The sequence below is a fragment of the Coregonus clupeaformis genome, chromosome 16 (genome assembly GCF_020615455.1).
Source record: "Coregonus clupeaformis isolate EN_2021a chromosome 16, ASM2061545v1, whole genome shotgun sequence".
NCBI lineage: Eukaryota > Metazoa > Chordata > Actinopteri > Salmoniformes > Salmonidae > Coregonus > Coregonus clupeaformis.
In genome coordinates this window covers 58,650,390-58,671,469 of record NC_059207.1, presented here as the reverse complement: position 1 = coordinate 58,671,469, position 21,080 = coordinate 58,650,390, and the positions used below count along the sequence as shown (strand labels likewise).

Here is a 21,080-nt window from a genome sequence, read left to right as displayed (position 1 = left end):
CTGTATTAATGGCACCTGTTTGAACTTGTTATCAGTATAAAAGACACCTGTCCACAACCTCAAACAGTCACACTCCAAACTCCACTATGGCCAAGACCAAAGAGCTGTCAAAGGACACCAGAAACAAAATTGTAGACCTGCACCAGGCTGGGAAGACTGAATCTGCAATAGGTAAGCAGCTTGGTTTGAAGAAATCAACTGTGGGAGCAATTATTAGGAAATGGAAGACATACAAGACCACTGATAATCTCCCTCGATCTGGGGCTCCACGCAAGATCTCACCCCGTGGGGTCAAAATGATCACAAGAACGGTGAGCAAAAATCCCAGAACCACACGGGGGGGACCTAGTGAATGACCTGCAGAGAGCTGGGAACAAAGTAACAAAGCCTACCATCAGTAACACACTACGCCGCCAGGGACTCAAATCCTGCAGTGCCAGACGTGTCCCCCTGCTTAAGCCAGTACATGTCCAGGCCCGTCTGAAGTTTGCTAGAGTGCATTTGGATGATCCAGAAGAGGATTGGGAGAATGTCATATGGTCAGATGAAACCAAAATATAACTTTTTGGTAAAAACTCAACTGTTTTTACGGTGGAAACATCATGCTTTGGGGCTGTTTTTCTGCAAAGGGACCAGGACGACTGATCCGTGTAAAGGAAAGAATGAATGGGGCCATGTATCGTGAGATTTTGAGTGAAAACCTCCTTCCATCAGCAAGGGCATTGAAGATGAAACGTGGCTGGGTCTTTCAGCATGACAATGATCCCAAACACACCGCCCGGGCAACGAAGGAGTGGCTTCGTAAGAAGCATTTCAAGGTCCTGGAGTGGCCTAGCCAGTCTCCAGATCTCAACCCCATAGAAAATCTTTGGAGGGAGTTGAAAGTCTGTGTTGCCCAGCGACAGCCCCAAAACATCACTGCTCTAGAGGAGATCTGCATGGAGGAATGGGCCAAAATACCAGCAACAGTGTGTGAAAACCTTGTGAAGACTTACAGAAAACGTTTGACCTGTGTCATTGCCAACAAAGGGTATATAACAAAGTATTGAGAAACTTTTGTTATTGACCAAATACTTATTTTCCACCATCATTTGCAAATAAATTCATAAAAAATCCTACAATGTGATTTTCTGGATTTTTTTCCCTCATTTTGTCTGTCATAGTTGACGTGTACCTATGATGAAAATTACAGGCCTCTCTCATCTTTTTAAGTTGGAGAACTTGCACAATTGGTGGCTGACTAAATACTTTTTTTCCCCACTGTACACTACTAGCTCAACACTGGGAATAAATACTTTATTTTTTCTGTTAAGTCAAACAGCAGTTACCTTGCCAGCTTATCAGTCAAATAAAGAGTAGCCAGTTTCTGCTCTGCTTGCTTTTACAATGCGGAGAAAAAGCATAACACACACAGACAACAGCTGCCTCTGTTCGCACCCTCTGTGGTGTCCGCAGCCGGCTGAAACCACCAAACAGCCTTCCCGACCGCTCGGAGGTGTCCGCATGGTCCTAAAGCAAACCAATGCCTTTTTTTGTATTCAGAATGTGTGGGGGGGGGGGGGTCATCCCCAGTGAAATTTGCACCACTGCTGTAGCCTACAAAAGCCTCTTCCTACGCATTTAGTGTTTCATCATAGTGACCTCTGACTTGTGGTCAGACTCATTCAGGCAGAACAAACTTAAACTTGCACCTTTTTCAATGCCGTTTCGAATGTCATTGAGAAAACAGAAAGGTGTCATAAAGATTTTTTTTGCAAACATCATTTCTGAACTTAAAGAGGCCCTCACAGAGATACCGTGACGAGATCTTGAGGCACATTGTCGTGCCATTCATCCGCCGCCATCACCTCATGTTTCAGCATGATAATGCATGGCCCCATGTCACAAGGATCTGTACACAATTCCTTGAAGATGAAAATGTCCCAGTTCTTCCATGGCCTGCATACTCACCAGACATGTCACCCATTGAGCATGTTTGGGATGCTCTGGATCTACGGGTATGACAGCGTGTTCCAGTCCCCGCCAATATCCAGCAACTTCGCACAGCCATTGAAGAGGAGTCGGACAACATTCCACAGGCCACAATCAACAGCCTGATCAACTCTATGCAAATGAGATGTGTTGTGCTGCGTGAGGAAAATGGTGGTCACACCAGATAATGACTGGTTTTCTGATCCACGCCCCTACTTTTAAAAAAGTTATCTGTGACCAACAGATGCAGATCTGTATTCCCAGTCATGTGAAATCCATAGATTAGGGCCTAATTTATTTATTTCAATTGACTGATTTCTATATATGAACTGTAACTCAGTAAAATCTTTGAAAGTGTTGCATGTAGCATTTATATGTTTGTTTGGTGTAGTTTACCGCCTGGTGGTGACACCAAGCAGGCCAAAATTCCATCCCACCAAAGGCTGAAATTTCAGGCGGTCTTTTCAAATAACTCTTACACTAAAAGGGCATTATCATTTTCACAATTTCACAGTATTATTCCAACCTCATAGTGTGGAAATATATATAAAACACAGAAAAATCACATTTTTGACTGCACTGGTCCTTCAAGGTTAGGATTGGGGGAGGGGAAGCTGATCCTTGATCTGTATGGGAAACTTCACCCCGGAGCCAATTGCCACATTACTAATATTTAGGCCCTAGATAAAACCAGAGCATGTGCTGTCAGTTCAATAACAATATCTGAATCTGAGCAGAAATTTCTGAGGGATGTGTATCTGTGTTAAGATGCCAAGCATTTAGCTGCTTCGTGAGCGTAGGCCCATAGAATGACATATAGAAAATTATGGGCCGGTTTCCTTAACACAGAATATGCCTAATCCTGGACTAAAACACATTTTCAAGGGAGATTCTCCATTGAGCTTGCTTTTTTGTCCAGAAATAGTCTTAATCTGTGTCCAGGAAAACCACCTGTGATGCAGGCTAGCCTTTCTCAATGGGTATCAAGGTCGCGCCGCAATTGTACTATTTTAGGTAGGCCTAATTGATTGATTTGCTTGTTGGTTGTACCATCTGGAATAACTCTCATCTATTTCCCCAAGGTGTAATCATCCTGAAACTGGAAATGCAGGCTTCTCACGTCGGAGTGGTCAGGGACTCCATGCTGGCTAATCCTCTTTTAATTAGGGTAAGGAGCATGATTTGAAGATAGGCTACATGGACCAGTCACAGAGTGCTGGCAAAGCGCCAAGCAATCATACTGCATTGGCTGCCCTCACTTGCTTATTAGAATGCGTTTGCACAGGCAGCCGATTTCTGATATTTCTTCCACAAATTGGCCTTTTGACCAATCACATCAGATCTTTTCACATCAGATCTTTTTCAGAACTGATCTGATGGGTCAAAAGACCAATTTGTGAAAAAAATATAAGAATTGGGCTGCCTGTCTAAGCGCAGCCTTTGTTTCTTCTTTGAGATATTTCAATGTCATTCGATTTCAGAAAAACACTAGAGTGCAGCATTGTCAGTTGAATAATATATTTCTTATCCCTGTCCAAATTATTTCTCCTTCCTCCTAAAGTGTACACTTCTTCACCGATTTGAAACTGGTACATGAAATATAGTGGAAGCTCCCACAAGCCCATGCCTCCATCAATCCAACGCTTTTTGATTTGTGGGAACTAGTGAACGAGTCACACTTCAGGAGAAAGGAGATGTTATTGGGATGCAGCCACTGTCTCATGGTGCAGTGATGACTCATGATACAAGATGGCCTATTATTCTTACAATATAGGCTACAGCGTTTGAGTGTTCATGCATATTGCAGTAACAACAGTATTCATATACTCTGCATGCTTTTATTGTTGTAAATTCAAGCTAATACAATGATGATGATAATTAGCCCACCATTTAACCCAAAGTTTGTATATTCCTGCTCACATAACAAGGTAGTAGTTTGCATCTTATCCAACGCATGTGTGAGAAATATGGTCAATTTTAGTAATTTCTAGCTAATCATTAATTTTTTAAAGTGTGGTTGTGCTGGTTTCGGCCAACAGAGGGGGCTGCTCGCTCTAGTGGTTGCTTCACGAGCTCACTGCTGTAGTTCTTGATCTAGCTTGTCAGTTGAATGAGTGACAAGCCAGCAGTAGCTGTACTAAGAGCAACCAGATATAAACTCACTGTTTTAAACTTGATTTCCATGGTGAGCAAGTTGTAAAACGTATAATAATAAACACTAAGTTAAGAGGAGAAGTAGTTATACATTTACATTTTAGTCATTTAGCAGACGCTCTTATCTAGAGCGACTTACAGGAGCAATTAGGGTTAAGTGCCTTGCTCAAGGGCACATCGACAGATTTTTCACCTAGTCGGCTCGGGGATTAGAAACAGCAACCTTTCAGTTACTGGCACAACGCTCTTCCTTTTTTTTTTTTTTTTTTTTTGTGGGGGGGGAATGGATCAGCTTAATATTGCAGATAGATTGTATCTTCTATCAATGTAATTGTCTGCATCACTTCCAATCCCCCATGTTTTTTTTTATATATACTCCCCTTTATTACTTTTCAACCCCACCATCCTTTCCCTTCTTGGAGTAGTGAACAACAATGCCCAGGCCTCTACTTCCGGGCCAAAACTTACTATCTACACCTTATGGACAGAGTTAATTTTACAATAATTATATTATATATATATATATATATTTTTTTTTTTGCTCCTGAACTTCTTCTACTCTCAACCTCTCCGATCATTTTCATGATGTCCATCCAGTTTGCTTCTATATGCCATATCTTTTTAACTGTGCTCTTTCCCAAAAGCTCCCAACATACAACCTATATACTTATTATGGACACAGTATGCTTACATTATTAGCTATCTTTGTTATTATTTGTTGTCATTTGTTATTAGTCCCATCCTTCAACTCTATTCAATACCTCCCATCTATCTCTTAACACCATCCATATAGGATTTCTATTTGCCATATATATTTCAACCGTACTGTGATGTTTTACAAAAGTTCTGAACCTTTCTATTCTCATTGCTTCTACAGATTGTGAATTAAAAATAAACATTTTTGCTAAAAGTATTATTATATTATTGATTGATTGACTATGACTTTTCAGATCACCCAGTAATGCTATCTGCAAGGTTAGCTCCAGGTAAATATTGCAATCCTTTAGCCATTCCTGGACCTGTGTCCAAAAACAAGCTACAAATGGACAGAACCAAAACAAATGATCTAATGATTCTGTCTCTTCACAGCAAAATCTGCAGAGCTGGGAAGATTGTATCCCCCATATAAATAACATTCTATTGGTAACAAGAATTTTATATAATAATTTAAATTGAAAGATTCTAATTTTTGAATCCGGTGTCGTTTTGCGTGTCAGTTCATAAACACTATGCCATGGGATCGGTACGTCAAAGATCTCTTCCCAACTATTTTGCAATCTATATGGGACGGCTGTCAATCCTTTGGTCCTTAAGTGAAACTGATATACTTTTTTAATTATCACAGTTTTCCTTAACCAATTATGTTCTTTAATGCAAGGCCGACAGACAAGTTCCTTACTTTCTCCCTCTTCCACTTTCCTCTTCCACTTTTGCGGTAAGGCTACAATTATTTGGTTGTAATTTTGGGTAGAGCAGACATTTCCATATGTTTTTTTAGCTGCATGTGCAACAAAACTCCACCAGTCCTACCGATGATATCATTTACGAAGATTATACCTTTTTAAAACATTCTGTCAAAAAATAAAGGTTTTTTGTCAATTAGTATATTTGAATTTAACCACAATATTTGTTGCATTATTTGTTCTGACGTTTCTGGAGGATTAAATTGAAATTGCAACCAACTTTCTATGGCTTGTTTTAGAAATATTGATATTTGGGAGATTATTTCCTTTTCAAATAACTGAAAGTGAGAGGTTGTAATCTGAATAAAGGGAAAAAGGCCTTTCTTGAACATTGGGTGAGACAATCTTACTAATTTGTTTGAGAACCAGTTCGGATTTAAGTATAACTTTTGTATGACTGAAGCTTTTAGTGATAGGTCTAATGCTTTAATATTTAATAATTTCTGTCCTCCGAATTCATATTCATTATATAAATATGCCCTTTTAATTTTGTCTGGCACAACGCTCTTAACCACTAAGCTACCTGCCGACCACACACGTTTTGAGATGGATGATGAGGAGGAGACCTGGCTGACGACTGTGGCACGTTTTGGGAGCATGGAGAGGCCAGAGATGGCTAGACTCGTAAATTGGGCTAAGGAACAGAAGGTGGGTATTAGAGAAAAGCCATCAGTGCGTATTCCGTAAGCAGTACAGCGGATGAAGGTGCGGCATGAGCGTGGTGAACAGATGGATGTGGTTAAGAATTACCTGTGGTGGCAGGTGTGGTGAAGACTTCTGAGTCCTAGCCTTTCCCTGATGGTCGTGCAAAGGATGATTCGGGCCCAGTGGGAGAGACATTTTGGGAGAAAATGTATCCCTGCCTTTTGGCTGATCCATACAGTGGGGAAAACAAGTATTTAGTCAGCCACCAATTGTGCAAGTTCTCCCACTTAAAAAGATGAGAGAGGCCTGTAATTTTCATCATAGGTACACGTCAACTATGACAGACAAATTGAGAAAAGAAAATCCAGAAAATCACATTGTAGGATTTTTAATGAATTTATTTGCAAATTATGGTGGAAAATAAGTATTTGGTCACCTACAAACAAGCAAGATTTCTGGCTCTCACAGACCTGTAACTTCTTCTTTAAGAGGCTCCTCTGTCCTCCACTCGTTACCTCTATTAATGGCACCTGTTTGAACTTGTTATCAGTATAAAAGACACCTGTCCACAACCTCAAACAGTCACACTCCAAACTCCCATGGCCAAGACCAAAGAGCTGTCAAAGGACACCAGAAACAAAATTGTAGACCTGCACCAGGCTGGGAAGACTGAATCTGCAATAGGTAAGCAGCTTGGTTTGAAGAAATCAACTGTGGGAGCAATTATTAGGAAATGGAAGACATACAAGACCACTATTAATCTCCCTCGATCTGGGGCTCCACGCAAGATCTCACCCCGTGGGGTCAAAATGATCACAAGAACGGTGAGCATAAATCCCAGAACCACACGGGGGGACCTAGTGAATGACCTGCAGAGAGCTGGGACCAAAGTAACAAAGCCTACCATCAGTAACACACTACGCCGCCAGGGACTCAAATCCTGCAGTGCCAGACGTGTCCCCCTGCTTAAGCCAGTACATGTTCAGGCCCGTCTGAAGTTTGCTAGAGTGCATTTGGATGATCCAGAAGAGGATTGGGAGAATGTCATATGGTCAGATGAAACCAAAATATAACTTTTTGGTAAAAACTCAACTCGTCGTGTTTGGAGGACAAAGAATGCTGAGTTGTATCCAAAGAACACCATACCTACTGTGAAGCATGGGGGTGGAAACATCATGCTTTGGGGCTGTTTTTCTGCAAAGGGACCAGGACGACTGATCCGTGTAAAGGAAAGAATGAATGGGGCCATGTATCGTGAGATTTTGAGTGAAAACCTCCTTCCATCAGCAAGGGCATTGAAGATGAAACGTGGCTGGGTCTTTCAGCATGACAATGATCCCAAACATCGCACGAAGGAGTGGCTTCGTAAGAAGCATTTCAAGGTCCTGGAGTGGCCTAGCCAGTCTCCAGATCTCAACAACATAGAAAATCTTTGGAGGGAGTTGAAAGTCTGTGTTGCCCAGCGACAGCCCCAAAACATCACTGCTCTAGAGGAGATTTGCATGGAGGAATGGGCCAAAATACCAGCAACAGTGTGTGAAAACCTTGTGAAGACTTACAGAAAACGTTTGACCTGTATCATTGCCAACAAAGGGTATATAACAAAGTATTGAGAAACTTTTGTTATTGACCAAATACTTATTTTCCACCATAATTTGCAAATAAATTCATTAAAAATCCTACAATGTGATTTTCTGGAATTTTTTCTTCTCATTTTGTCTGACATAGTTGACGTGTACCTATGATGAAAATTACAGGCCTCTCTCATCTTTTTAAGTGGGAGAACTTGCACAATTGGTGGCTGACTAAATACTTTTTTTCCCCACTGTATGTAGTCTCAGGCTGGGTAGAAAATAAGTTGGGTACTGTTAAATCGGTGAAGGTAGCTCGAAGTGGACTTGTGATGATTTTCGGTGTTTCTTCTGTCCAGAGGGAGCGGACGCTTCGCGTCAGGTGACTAGGGACAAGACCTGTGACTTGCTTTTCTCCCTGGAGCAGGGTGCCTTTGAAAGGAGTGATTACTGGGGTGGTATTAAGTGTTGTGGTGGAGCAATTGAAATAGAAAATGATCTGTGTCTGTGACGCTTGCCGTTTAGTGTGATTCAGACCTAGTGGTAGCGTGGTGAAACTGAGAAGACACGGTCTGTCCTTTTGAGTTTTGAAGCAGAGTCTTTACCTGATAAAGTCATGTTAGGCTATGTCAGTTATCCAGTGAGAGCTTTTGTGCCGAACCAACTAAGGTGTTTTAGATGCCAAGCTTATGGTCATATTTCAGCAGTGTGTAGGAGGAAAATTCAGAGGTGTGCAGAAGGGCATGGGACAAAGGAATGTGTAGTATCGGTGGAAAAAACTGTGTGTGTCAATTGTGGGGGTGCCCATAGGGCAGCGCACAATTGGCCCAGCGTCGTCCGGGTTAGGGGAGGCTGGGGTGGGCTGTCATTGTAAATAAGAATTTGTTCTTAACTGACTTGCCTAGTTAAATAAAAGGTTAAATAAAAAATGTTGCTGGGGATCAGAAGTGCCAGGTGCGAGAGAGACAGGTTGAGGTTGCAACGGTCAGAGTAGAACAGAAGGTGTCGTATGCTGAGGCAGTGAAGAGAATAGAGGATGATGGATCAAGGGTGAGTAGTAGGCCTAGGCCAATACAGAGTGATAGGAATGTGTGTTTCAGTAAGGTTGGGGCTTCTTAGCATTCATTGCCATGGTTATCAACTGTACCGCAGAAATAGAACGTAAATCACAGAAAATAGATGTGGTGGCAGCTGCAGAGAAGTACTTACGTGTACGAGGTTTTACTGCGGAAGAGTTACAAGGTGTGTGGAACGAAAGAGTCCCGTCCTCCCAGGCCGTCGGCCTGGTGTAGGATCAGTTAGGGTCAAAGTAGTGGAATGGAGTGTTGATTTATTTTTATGAAATAGTGGTATATAGGTTTAGAGTTAGTTTGTGGTGCATTTTTTCCTTTCCCCCCTCCCTTTTTAAAATGTTTATCACAAAATGTAACGTGATTGAACACACACTACCGCACAGTAGGTTGTGGCATGCACAAACAAAATGTGTGAACGCCATGAGTGTAGTTATGTTATTGTTGTATTGTTTTCGTTACGTTTTCATAGTTACATCCAGCTGCCATTGTCATGGTAACGGAGGCTCAGTCCGAACAGCACAGAATATAAACAAAAGGGGAAACATTGTTTCTTGCTGTGTATTGAGCGCTAGCTGAAGAATGAGATGATTAAATGTATTTGTGAGATTATTAAATGTATTTATGAAAATAGATAATTGTAATACGTGTTTATTAATTGTTTTAATATGTTGGCTATTTATTTAGTTATTGTATAAGAATAGAGGATTCAGTTGAATGAGTGACAAGCCAACAGTAGCTGTACTAAGAAGAGCAACCAGATATAAACTCATTGTTTTAAACTTGATTTCCAAAGTGTCAGGCTCAATCATTCTACTCACCACACCCAATTACAAAAGGGCAATACATTAGCTCGTATCAGGGCAACACGTTAGCTCGTATCAGGGCAACACGTTAGCTCGTATCAGGGCAACACGTTAGCTCGGTAGCTAGTACTAGCTACTAGAAGGCCTAGAGCAGTGTACTTTGGCTAATTATGGGACATTGTGAGCCTCTTTCTGAAGACATACTAATCCAGGCCAGGTTCCAGTTAATCTTATCTTAACCCATGGATAATTTGGATAATTTGTCTCAGAGGGCTATTAGTGCTAATGTGTTGCATTTGTTGTTCACCTGCTCTTCCACATTTCAATTAAATATGACCTATAATTATTACAATATGAGTGAAATAGTTTTCCTTCCAATTTTTTAACATTAAGTATGTTAAAAAGTAGCTTTTCTGTGTTGGAATGGTGTGGGCGTACCCCATCAACAGAATGGTCTTGCAGAACGATCTTCTTGACCCTAACCAGTCAGACTTCAAGACGGGTCACTCAACTGAGACTGCTCTTCTCTGTGTCATGGAGGCTCTCCTCACTGCCAACGCTGACTCTCTCTCCTCTGTTCTCATCCTCCTAGATCTATCCGCTACCTGGCAGGCCGCTCCTACCAGGTGACATGGAGAGGATCTGTGTCTGCACCACATACTCTCACTACTGGTGTCCCCCAGGGCTCGGTTCTAGGCCCTTTCCTCATCTCTCTATACACAAAGTCCCTCAGCTACGTCATATCATCACATGGTCTCCCATATCATTGCTATGCAGATGACACTCAACCACTTTTCTCTTTCCCTCCTTCTGGCACCCAGGTGGCGACACGCATCTCTGTTTGCCTGACATATATCTCAGCTTGGATGTCGGCCCACCACCTCAAGCTCAACCTCGACAAGACAGAGCTGCTCTTCCTTCCGGGGAAGGCCTGCCCGCTCAAAGACCTCTCCATCAGGTTCATGCTCTACAACATCCGTAGAGTACGAACCTACATCACACAGGAAGTAGCGCAGGTCCTAATCCAGACGTCTGGACTACTGCAACTCGCTGTTGGCTGGGCTCCCCGCTTGTGCCATTAAACCCCTGCAACTTATCCAGAATGCTGCAGCCCGTCTGGTTTTCCACCTTCCCAAGTTCCCCCATGTCACGCTGCTCCTCCGCACACTCCACTGGCTTCTAGTCGAAGCTTGCATCCACTACAACACCATGGTGCTTGCCAACAGAGCAACAAGAAGAACTGCCCCTCCCTACCTTCAGGCTATGCTCAAACCCTACATCCCACTCCGTTCTGCTACCTCTTGGTCTCTTGGCCCTCCCACCCCTATGGGAGGGCAGCTCCCGCTCAGCCCAGTACAAGCTCTTCTCTATCCTGGCACCCCAATGGTGGAACCAGCTTCCCCCTGACGCTAGGACAGCAGAGTCCATGCCCATCTTAATAATATGCCATTTAGCAGACGCTTTTATCCAAAGCGACTTACAGTCATGCGTGCATACATTTTTGTGTATGGGTGGTCCCGGGGATCGAACCCACTACCTTGGCGTTACAAGCGCCGTGCTCTACCAGCTGAGCTACAGAGGACCACTCTTCCGAAAGCACCCTACCTCTTCAAAGAGTATCTTAAATAATCCACCTCCTCACCTCGACCCCTACTAGCCCTGAGTTTGCTGATAGCTACTTTATTGAGGAAAACTGTACTTACTATGCCTGTGATATGCTTTCTTAAGATGAATGCACTAACTGTAAGTTGCTCTGGATAAGAGCGTCTGCTAAATGACTCAAACTTAAAATGTAAAATATGTGGGTGTATACCGATCATTAAAAATATTCATGCAAGTAGTCCTCTAGACTGCTAAATTGGCCAGCTCATCCTTCTCAGAGATGACATCATGTTCTAAGCATTTTGAAATGGTCTGTTTGAGATGGGGGTTTTGAAGTGTTTCTTTCTCCAATTTATGCTTTGGCCACAAATACGAGTCAACAACATAATTTGAATATTAACTTTTAAAAGTGAGATTTTCACTGGGAAGTTACTTTAATACAAAGAAACATTATTGACACATCATCTCTCGCTCTTCCCCCCCTCCCACTCCCTCCCTCCCTGTGTATTTAGCATTTAGATAGGTGTCAGCACAGATGCCTAACTGATGAGCTCTCTCCAGCCTCTGTATCTTTTGCTCAAATGAGTTGAGGTGAAAGTGATTCAATCCTATCTGCCACAGAGGTAACAGAACAAAAGAGAGCGGGGAATGATTAGGAGGCTCACAACATGCCTGATTAGTTTGTATCATGACTTGAGCTGATGTGAGATGTTGTTTGAGATGATCGCATTTAAAGCTTCCTCATCCCCTGTTCCTTCCCCCAACTGCCACGCCGCAATGCCTCTCTAGTACATCTTATTCAGACCCGCTCAGCCCATGCTCAAATTCCCTGTGCTCTAGGGGGACTAAGCCTCTGCACTGAACCAGAGGCTCACTGATGCCATCAACACTGGGTGTCCTCCGCATCTCCTAATTCTGCTTCCTTTGATTTCAACTCCATCAAGTCTTCCAGTGAACCAGAAGAGAAGATGAAATGAGCCAGCTTGTCTCTCGGTTTCCCTTTTTGTTGCTGGGATTAGTTCTACATTATGTCCTCTTACACGACCCAGCCCACCCCCACTGGAATAGAAAGGGGGAGGAGGGAGCCCTTTGCCCTTCCGCACGCCCATCCTCTTTACCCGCCTTTTCAAAGGATGTTTTGCATGCCCCTTTGGCTGAAGCAGAAAATGAGATTATTTTATTTAAATGTCTCTGATAATGAGAAACACGTGTAAGATCTCAGTTTTGCCACGCCTACTCATATTCGTCATAAACGAAGGCTGTCATAGGTGAGTTTTAGCCTAGTTTATTTTTTTTGCTCTCTGTGCCCATTCAATGGGGGCTGTATTTACTAACCCCTTGTCCCTCGTCCAGACACACGTAGTGCATCAAACTGAAACAAAGAGCCTCGCCTCTCTGTGATCTGTTCTGGTGACCACCAACACAAGAACTGAACAACTAAATGTAGGCTACAAAGTGTATTGTGTGGTGATTTAATAATAGACCCAAATCCTAACATGAGATACATGATGATGTTTGTAATCATATCTAGGTCTAAATCATACCCTTAATTTAACATTTGGGAGATTAAATTAGGATCTGACCCACCCTGAATGATGGCGTAGTCATTACATTTACATTTACATTTTAGTCATTTAGCAGACGCTCTTATCCAGAGCGACTTACATCTGCTGTCTGAAGGATACAGGGTTGGAGAGAGGCGTGATGGTGACTGGCTCCATGGTTTCCCTGAGTACAGATCTAGGATCAGCTTCCCTTCCCCTAATCCTAACTATTAGTGGGGAAAATGCTAAACTGACCCAAATCAGCATCCAGGGTCAACTTCACCTTATACCTGTTGACACGTGTGACATCATAATCCTGGGTTTTTCTCTCGCATCCTGTGCTGTGACTTCTGCTGTCCGATAGCTTCCAGCCTCCAGCCAGGGTGTGCGTCCTCACCTCTGTCATCATGAAGTGCTTTGAGAGACTAGTCAAGGATCATATCACCTCCACCTTACCTGTCACCCTAGACCCACTTCAATTTGCTTACCGCCCCAATTGGTCCACAGACGATGCAATCGCCATCACACTGCACACTGCCCTATCCCATCTGGACAAGAGGAATACCTATGTAAGAATGCTGTTCATTGACTATAGCTCAGCATTCAACACCATAGTACCCTCCAAGCTCATCATTAAGCTTGAGGCCCTCGGTCTCTACCCCGCCCTGTGCAATTGGGTCCTGGACTTCCTGACGGACCGCCCCCAGGCTGTGAAGGTAGGAAACAACATCTCCACTTCGCTGATCCTCAACACTGGGGCCCCACAAGGGTGCGTGCTCAGCCCCCTCCTGTACTCCCTGTTCACCCATGACTGCGTAGCCATGCACGCCTCCAACTCAATCATCAAGTTTGCAGACGACACAACAGTAGTAGGCTTGATTACCAACAACGATGAGACAGCCTACAGGGAGGAAGTGAGGGCTCTCGGAGTGTGGTGTCAGGAAAATAACCTCTCACTCAACGTCAACAAAACAAAGGAAATTATCGTGGACTTCAGGAAACAGCAGATAACCCCATATCCACATCGACGGAACAGCAGTGGAGAAGGTGGAAAGTTTTAAGTTCCTCGGCGTACATATCACTGACAAACTGAAATGGTCCACCCACACAGACAGTGTGGTGAAGAAGGCGCAACAGCGTCTCTTCAACCTCAGAAAGCTGAAGAAATTTGGCCTGTCACCTAAAAACTTTTACAGATGCACAATTGAGAGCATCCTGTCGGGCTGTATCACCGCCTGGTACGGCAACTGCACCGCTAATAACCGCAGGGCTCTCCAGAGGGTGGTGCGGTCTGCACAACGCATCACCGAGGGCAAAGTACCTGCCCTCCAGGACACCTACAGCACCCGATGTCACAGGAAGGCCAAAAAGATAATCAAGGACAACTACTACCCGAGCCACTGCCTGTTCACCCCTGCCATCATCCAGAAGGCGAGGTCAGTACAGGTGCATCAAAGCTGGGACCGAGAGACTGAAAAACAGTTTCTATCTCAAGGCCATCTGACTGTTAAACAGCCATCACTAGCACAGAGAGCCTGCTGCCTACATACAGACTTGAAAACCACTGGCCACTTTAATAAATGGAACACTAGTCACTTTAATAATGCCACTTTAATAATATCTTGCATTACCCATCTCATATGTATATACTGTATTCTATACTATCTTAATAATGTTTACATATCTTGCATTACCCATCTCATATGTATATACTGTATTCTATACTATCTTAATAATGTTTACATATCTTGCATTATCCATCTCATATGTATATACTGTATTCTATACTATCTTAATAATGTTTACATATCTTGCATTATCCATCTCATATGTATATACTGTATTCTATACTATCTTAATAATGTTTACATATCTTGCATTACCCATCTCATATGTATATACTGTATTCTATACTATCTTAATAATGTTTACATATCTTGCATTACCCATCTCATATGTATATACTGTATTCTATAGAATCTTAATAATGTTTACATATCTTGCATTACCCATCTCATATGTATATACTGTATTCTATACTATCTATTGCATCTTAGCCTATGCCACTCTGATAAGGACATTGCTCATCCATATATTTATATATTCTTATTCCATTCCTTTATTTAGATTTGTGTGTATTAGGTTTTTGTTGTGGAACTGTTAGATATTACTTGCTAGATATTGCTGCACTGTCGGAACTAGAAGCACAAGCATTTCGCTACACTCGCAATAACATCTGCTAACCATGTGTATGTGACCAATACATTTGATTTGATTTGAAATGGCACCCTCTTCCCTATATTTTGTGCACCACTTTTGATCCCCAGAAATGTGGGTCAAAAGTAGTGCACTATACGGTAATAGGGTGCCATTTGGGACTCAACAGGAGAGAGGGGGTATAAATCATAGTGATGCACTGTTGTGGTAATGGCCACAGAGTGGGGAGGAGTTGGAGGAGATCATTTACAGCTAGTAGATCAAGCTAGACAAGAGGAAGGACCTGAGGAAGACTTGGGGCATGTGATGGTGATTCAATTAGCTTTATAAGCCCTAGTAGCTTCTAGCTGCCGTATTATATCTACAATGAAGCGACACTCAGTGCCATGAAGGGCTTCATCCCAAATTGCACCCTATTCCCTATGTAGTGCACTACTTTTGACCAGCTCTCTCCTCCTCCTCCTCTCCTTAACTCTGTTAATTCCCATTTGATGAGCCACGCCACATAAATCCTATTTCCAGGCATTAATTCCCTCCTGGCTCCTAAAGGAGAGAGGTCGAGAGGGGAGAATATTTGTGGGCTTCTGTGGCTGTGTGCATTTCTAGACAACGGAGCCTGTTGTAGCCCCATCAGCACGTATGTGTCCCCAGTCCTAGTCCCATTACCTCAACATCTAGCCCGGTACGCTACATGACCAATAGACGCACTACGAGACTTAAGACGCACTGACACACACACACACACACACACACACACACACACACACACACACAAACAGATAAACACACAGGCATATGCAAGTATCTTCCACATTTGAAAGCCACAGATATGTAGACTCGCATACAAAGTGAGATCAGTTCATTCAAAACTGTACTACTGTACAATTGTTGTTTTCCGTTCATCATTAGAAATGAAAATAGCACACCCAATTGAAAAACATTAGCCTATAGGTTGCGTTCCGGTTTGATGTTTTTCATAGCAAAAATCTTTGCTACATCTACAGATGTCAGATCTTAACTTGATCACTTTTGCTGCAGAGAATTTTCCTGCTTTAGATAAGTTCCCTGAAAATGAGCAGGATCAGGGGATCAGGGCTTGGGATCAGGGCTTGCTATCAAAATCATCCTCTTTCTCACTCGCTCAAACGCTAGGCCTAGGTCCTATTATTGCAACATTCAAATGTACAAAAATATATCTGAAATGCAGCCATACACATTACATTTTAAATTTTAGTCATTTAGCAGATGCTCTTATCCAGAGCGACTTACAGTTAGTGAGTGCATACATTTTTCATACTGGCCCCCCGTGGGAAACAAACCCACAACCCTGGCGTTGCAAACGCCATGCTCTACCAACTGAGCTACACATCAACAACCATTGTTTTATATGACTAAAATGTAAATGTAATAACACAAGATAGATATTTAGAATGCAGTTAGTTTAATCAGCTGTGTTTGCTAGGAATGGGGAAAAATGTGTGACACCACCTTTCTCCCCGAGGACTGGAGTTGCCCATCCCTGGTATACAGTGCATTCGGAAAGTATTCAGACCCCTTGAGTTTTTCCACATTTTGTTACGTTACAGCCTTATTCTAAAATGTATTAAATTATTATTTTTCCCCTCATCAATCTACACACAATACCCCATAATGACAAAGCAAAAACCGTTTTTTAGAAATGTTTGCTAATTTATAAAAATAGACAAAAATGAAATATCACATTTACATAAGTATTCAGACCCTTTACTCAGTACTTTGTTGAAGCACCTTTGGCAGCAATTACAGCCTCGAGTGTTCTTGGGTATGACGCTACAAGCTTGGCACACCTGTATTTGGGGAGTTTCTCCCATTCTTCTCTGTAGATCCTCTCAAGCTCTGTCAGGTTGAATGAGGAGAGTCGCTGCACAGCTATTTTCAGGTCTCTTCAGAGATGTTCGATCGGGTTCAAGTCCGGGCTCTGGCTGGGCCACTCAAGGACATTCAGAGACTTGTCCCGAAGCCACTCCTGCATTTTCTTGGTTGTGTGCTTAGGGTCGTTGTCCTGATGGAAGGTGAACCTTCGCCCCAGTCTGAGGTCCTGAGCGCTCTGGGGCAGGTTTTCATCAAGGATCTCTCTGTACTTTGCTCCGTTCATCTTTCCTTCAATACTGACTAGTCTCCTAGTCCCTGCCGCTGAAAACATCCCCACAGCATGATGCTGCCACCACCATGCTTCACCGTAGGGATGGTGCCAGGTTTCCTCCAGGCCAAAGACTTCAATCTTGGTTTAATCAGACCAGAGAATCTTGTTTATCATGGTCTGAGATTCTTTAGGTGCCTTTTGGCAAACTCCAAGCGGGCTGTCATGTGCCTTTTACTGAGGAGTGGCTTCTGGCTGGCCACTCTACCATCATTGGTGGAGTGCTGCAGAGATGGTTGTCCTTCTGGAAGGTTCTCCCATCTCCACAGAGGAACTCTGGAGCTCTGTCATAGTGACCATCGGGTTCTTGGTCACCTACCTGACCAAGGCCCTTCTCCCTCGATTGCTCAGTTTGGCCAGGCGGCCAGCTCTTACTTCATCCATTTAAGAATGATGGAGGCTACTGTGTTCTTGGGAACCTTCAATGCTGCAGAAATATTTTGGTACCCTTCCCTAGATCTGTGCCTCGACACAATCCTTTCTTGGAGCTCTACGGACAATTCCTTCGACCTCATGGCTTGGTTTTTGCTCTGACATGCACTGTCAACTGTGAGGGAAAAAAGTATTTGATCCCCTGCTGATTTTGTATGTTTGCCCACTGACAAAGAAATGATCAGTCTATAATTTTAATGGTAGGTTTATTTGAACAGTGAGAGACAGAATAACAACATGTTATCAATTGATTTGCATTTTAATGAGGGAAATGAGTATTTGACCCCCTCTCAATCAGAAAGATTTCTGGCTCCCAGGTGTCTTTTATACAGGTAACGAGCTGAGATTAGGAGCACACTCTTAAAGGGAGTGCTCCTAATCTCAGTTTGTTACCTGTATAAAAGACACCTGTCCACAGAAGCAATCAATCAATCAGATTCCAAACTCTCCACCATGGCCAAGACCAAAGAGCTCTCCAAGGATGTCAGGGACAAGATTGTAGACCTACACAAGGCTGGAATGGGCTACAAGACCATTGCCAAGCAGCTTGGTGAGAAGGTGATAACAGTTGGTGCGATTATTTGCAAATGGAAGAAACACAAAAGCACTGTCAATCTCCCTCTGCCTGGGGCTCCATGCAAGATTTCACCTCGTGGAGTTGCAATGATCATGAGAACGGTGAGGAATCAGCCCAGAACTACACGGGAGGATCTTGTCAATGATCTCAAGGCAGCTGGGACCATAGTCACCAAGAAAACAATTGGTAACACACTACGCCGTGAAGGACTGAAATCCTGCAGCACCCGCAAAGTCCCCCTGCTCAAGAAAGCACATATACATGCCCGTCTGAAGTTTGCCAATGAACATCTGAATGATTCAGAGGAGAACTGGGTGAAAGCGTTGTGGTCAGATGAGACCAAAATTGAGCTTTTTGGCATCAACTCAACTCGCCATGTTTGGAGGAGGAGGAATGCTGCCTATGACCCCAAGAACACTATCCCCAACATCAAACATGGAGGTGGAAACATTATTCTTTGGGGTGTTTTTCTGCTAAGGGGACAGGACAACTTCACCGCATCAAAGGGACGATGGACGGGGCCATGTACCGTCAAATCTTGGGTGAGAACCTCCTTCCCTCAGCCATGGCATTGAAAATGGGTCGTGGATGGGTATTCCAGCATGACAATGACCCAAAACACACGGCCAAGGCAACAAAGGAGTGGCTCAAGAAGAAGCACATTAAGGTCCTGGAGTGGCCTAGCCAGTCTCCAGACCTTAATCCCATAGAAAATCTCTGGAGGGAGCTGAAGGTTCGAGTTGCCAAACGTTAGCCTCGAAACCTTAATGACTTGGAGAAGATCTGCAAAGAGGAGTGGGACAAAATCCTTCCTGAGATGTGTGCAAACCTGGTGGCCAACTACAGGAAACGTCTGACCTCTGTGATTGCCAACAAGGGTTTTGCCACCAAGTACTAAGTCATGTTTTGCAAATGCAAATCAATTTATAACATTTTTGACATGCGTTTTTCTGGATTTTTTTGTTGTTATTCTGTCTCTCACTGTTCAAATAAACCTACCATTAAAATTATAGACTGATCATGTCTTTGTCAGTGGGCAAACGTACAAAATCAGCAGGGGATCAAATACTTTTTTCCCTCACTGTAGACAGGTGTGCCTTTTCAAATCATGTCCAGTCAATTGAATTTACCACAGGTGGACTCCAATCAAGTTGTAGAAACATCTCAAGGATGATCAATGGAAACAGGATGCACCTGAGCTGAATTTCGAGTCTCATATCAAAGGGTCTGAATACTTGTGTAAATAAGGTATTTCTGTTTTTTAATTCTTAATACATTTGCAAAAAATTCTTGTAGCTTCATACCCAAGAACACTCGAGGCTGTAATTGCTGCCAAAGGTGCTTCAACAAAGTACTGAGTAAAGGGTCTGAATACTTATGTAAATGTGATATTTCATTTTTGTCTATTTTTATAAATTAGCAAACATTTCTAAAAAACGGTTTTTGCTTTGTCATTATGGGGTATTGTGTGTAGATTGATGAGGGGAAAAAATAATGTTATACATTTTAGAATAAGGCTGTAACGTAACAAAATGTGGAAGAAGTCAAGGGGTCTGAATACTTTCCGAATGCACTGTATATTATCGAAAAAGAGGACATCTTAATGTTTCTAGAAAACCTAAGGTTAGGAATCAACTCAAAATTGAGTGGCTTCGTGGTTAGGGCTGATGCCTTCAGCGTGCACATATAGGCCTACTGTGTCAGCATGTGTTAGATTCCCCCAGATTTACTTGATTTAGTAACACATTTCAAATATGGACAGTCCAGGGATATTTTACACCCGATCTTGATAAGAAATGACCATACCAGACCATATCAGTGACTCCGCTGTCCTGGCGTCGTGGGGGAGCTTGTTCCACCATTGGGGTGCCAGAGCAGCGAATAGCTTTGACTGGGCTGAGCTGGAACTGTGCTTCCGTAGAGGTAGGGGAGCTAGCAGGCCAGAGGTGGATGAACGTAGTGCCCTCGTTTGGGTGTAGGGTCTGATCAGAGCCTGAAGGTAAGGAGGTGCCATTCCCCTCACAGCTCCGTAGGCAAGCACCATGGTCTTGTAGTAGATGTAAGCCTCAACTGGAAGCCAGTGGAGTGTGCGGAGGAGCGGGGTGACATGAGAGAATTTGGGAAGGTTGAACACCAGACGGGCTGCAGCGTTCTGGATAAATTGTAGGGGTTTAATGGCACAGGCAGGGAGCCCAGCCAACAGCGAGTTGCAGTAATCCAGACGGGAGATGACAAGTGCTTGGATTAGGACCTGTGCCGCTTTCTGTGTAAGGTAGGGTCGTACTCTGCGAATGTTGTAGAGCATGAACCTGCAGGATCGGGTCACCGATTTGATGTTAGCGGAGAACGACAGGGTGTTGTCCAGGGTCACGCCAAGGTTCTTTGCACTCTGGGAGGAGGAAACAATGGAGTTGTCAACCGTGATGGAGCGGGCAATCCTTCCCCGGGAGGAAGGGCAGCTCCGTCTTGCCGAGGTTCAGCTTGAGGTGGTGATCCGACATCCACAGTGATATTTCTGCCAGACATGCAGAGATGCGATTCACCACCTGGTTATCAGAAGGGGGAAAGGAGAAAATTAATTGTGTGTCGTCTGCGTAGCAATGATAGGAGAGACCATGTGAGGATATGACAGAGCCAATTGACTTGGTGTATAGAGAGAATAGGAGAGGGCCTAGAACTGAGCCCTGTGGGACACCAGTGGTGAGAGCATGTGGTGCGGACACAGATTCTCGCCACGCCACCTGGTAGGAGCGACCTGTCAGGTAGGATGCAATCCAAGAATGAGCAGCGCCGGAGATGCCCAACTCGGAGAGGGTGGAGAGGAGGATCTGATGGTTCACAGTATCAAA

The 21,080-nt window shown here is 43.4% G+C and overlaps 1 protein-coding gene across 2 annotated transcripts in view; it reads left to right on the top strand.

The window, feature by feature from the left end:
- The window catches only part of cfap77 (cilia and flagella associated protein 77), a 79,417-nt gene that overhangs the window by 24,993 nt on the left and 33,344 nt on the right, over positions 1–21,080 (top strand). Inside the window, exon 2 of one of the 2 annotated variants that reach the window (XM_041900549.2) lies at positions 3,054–3,139. In XM_041900549.2, coding sequence (XP_041756483.1) covers positions 3,077–3,139 — 63 coding nt within the window. In that variant the 5' untranslated portion in view covers positions 3,054–3,076. Of the gene's footprint in view, positions 1–3,053; positions 3,140–6,121; positions 6,237–21,080 lie in introns of those variants that run through there. The other variant, XM_041900548.2, reaches the window with a different exon arrangement.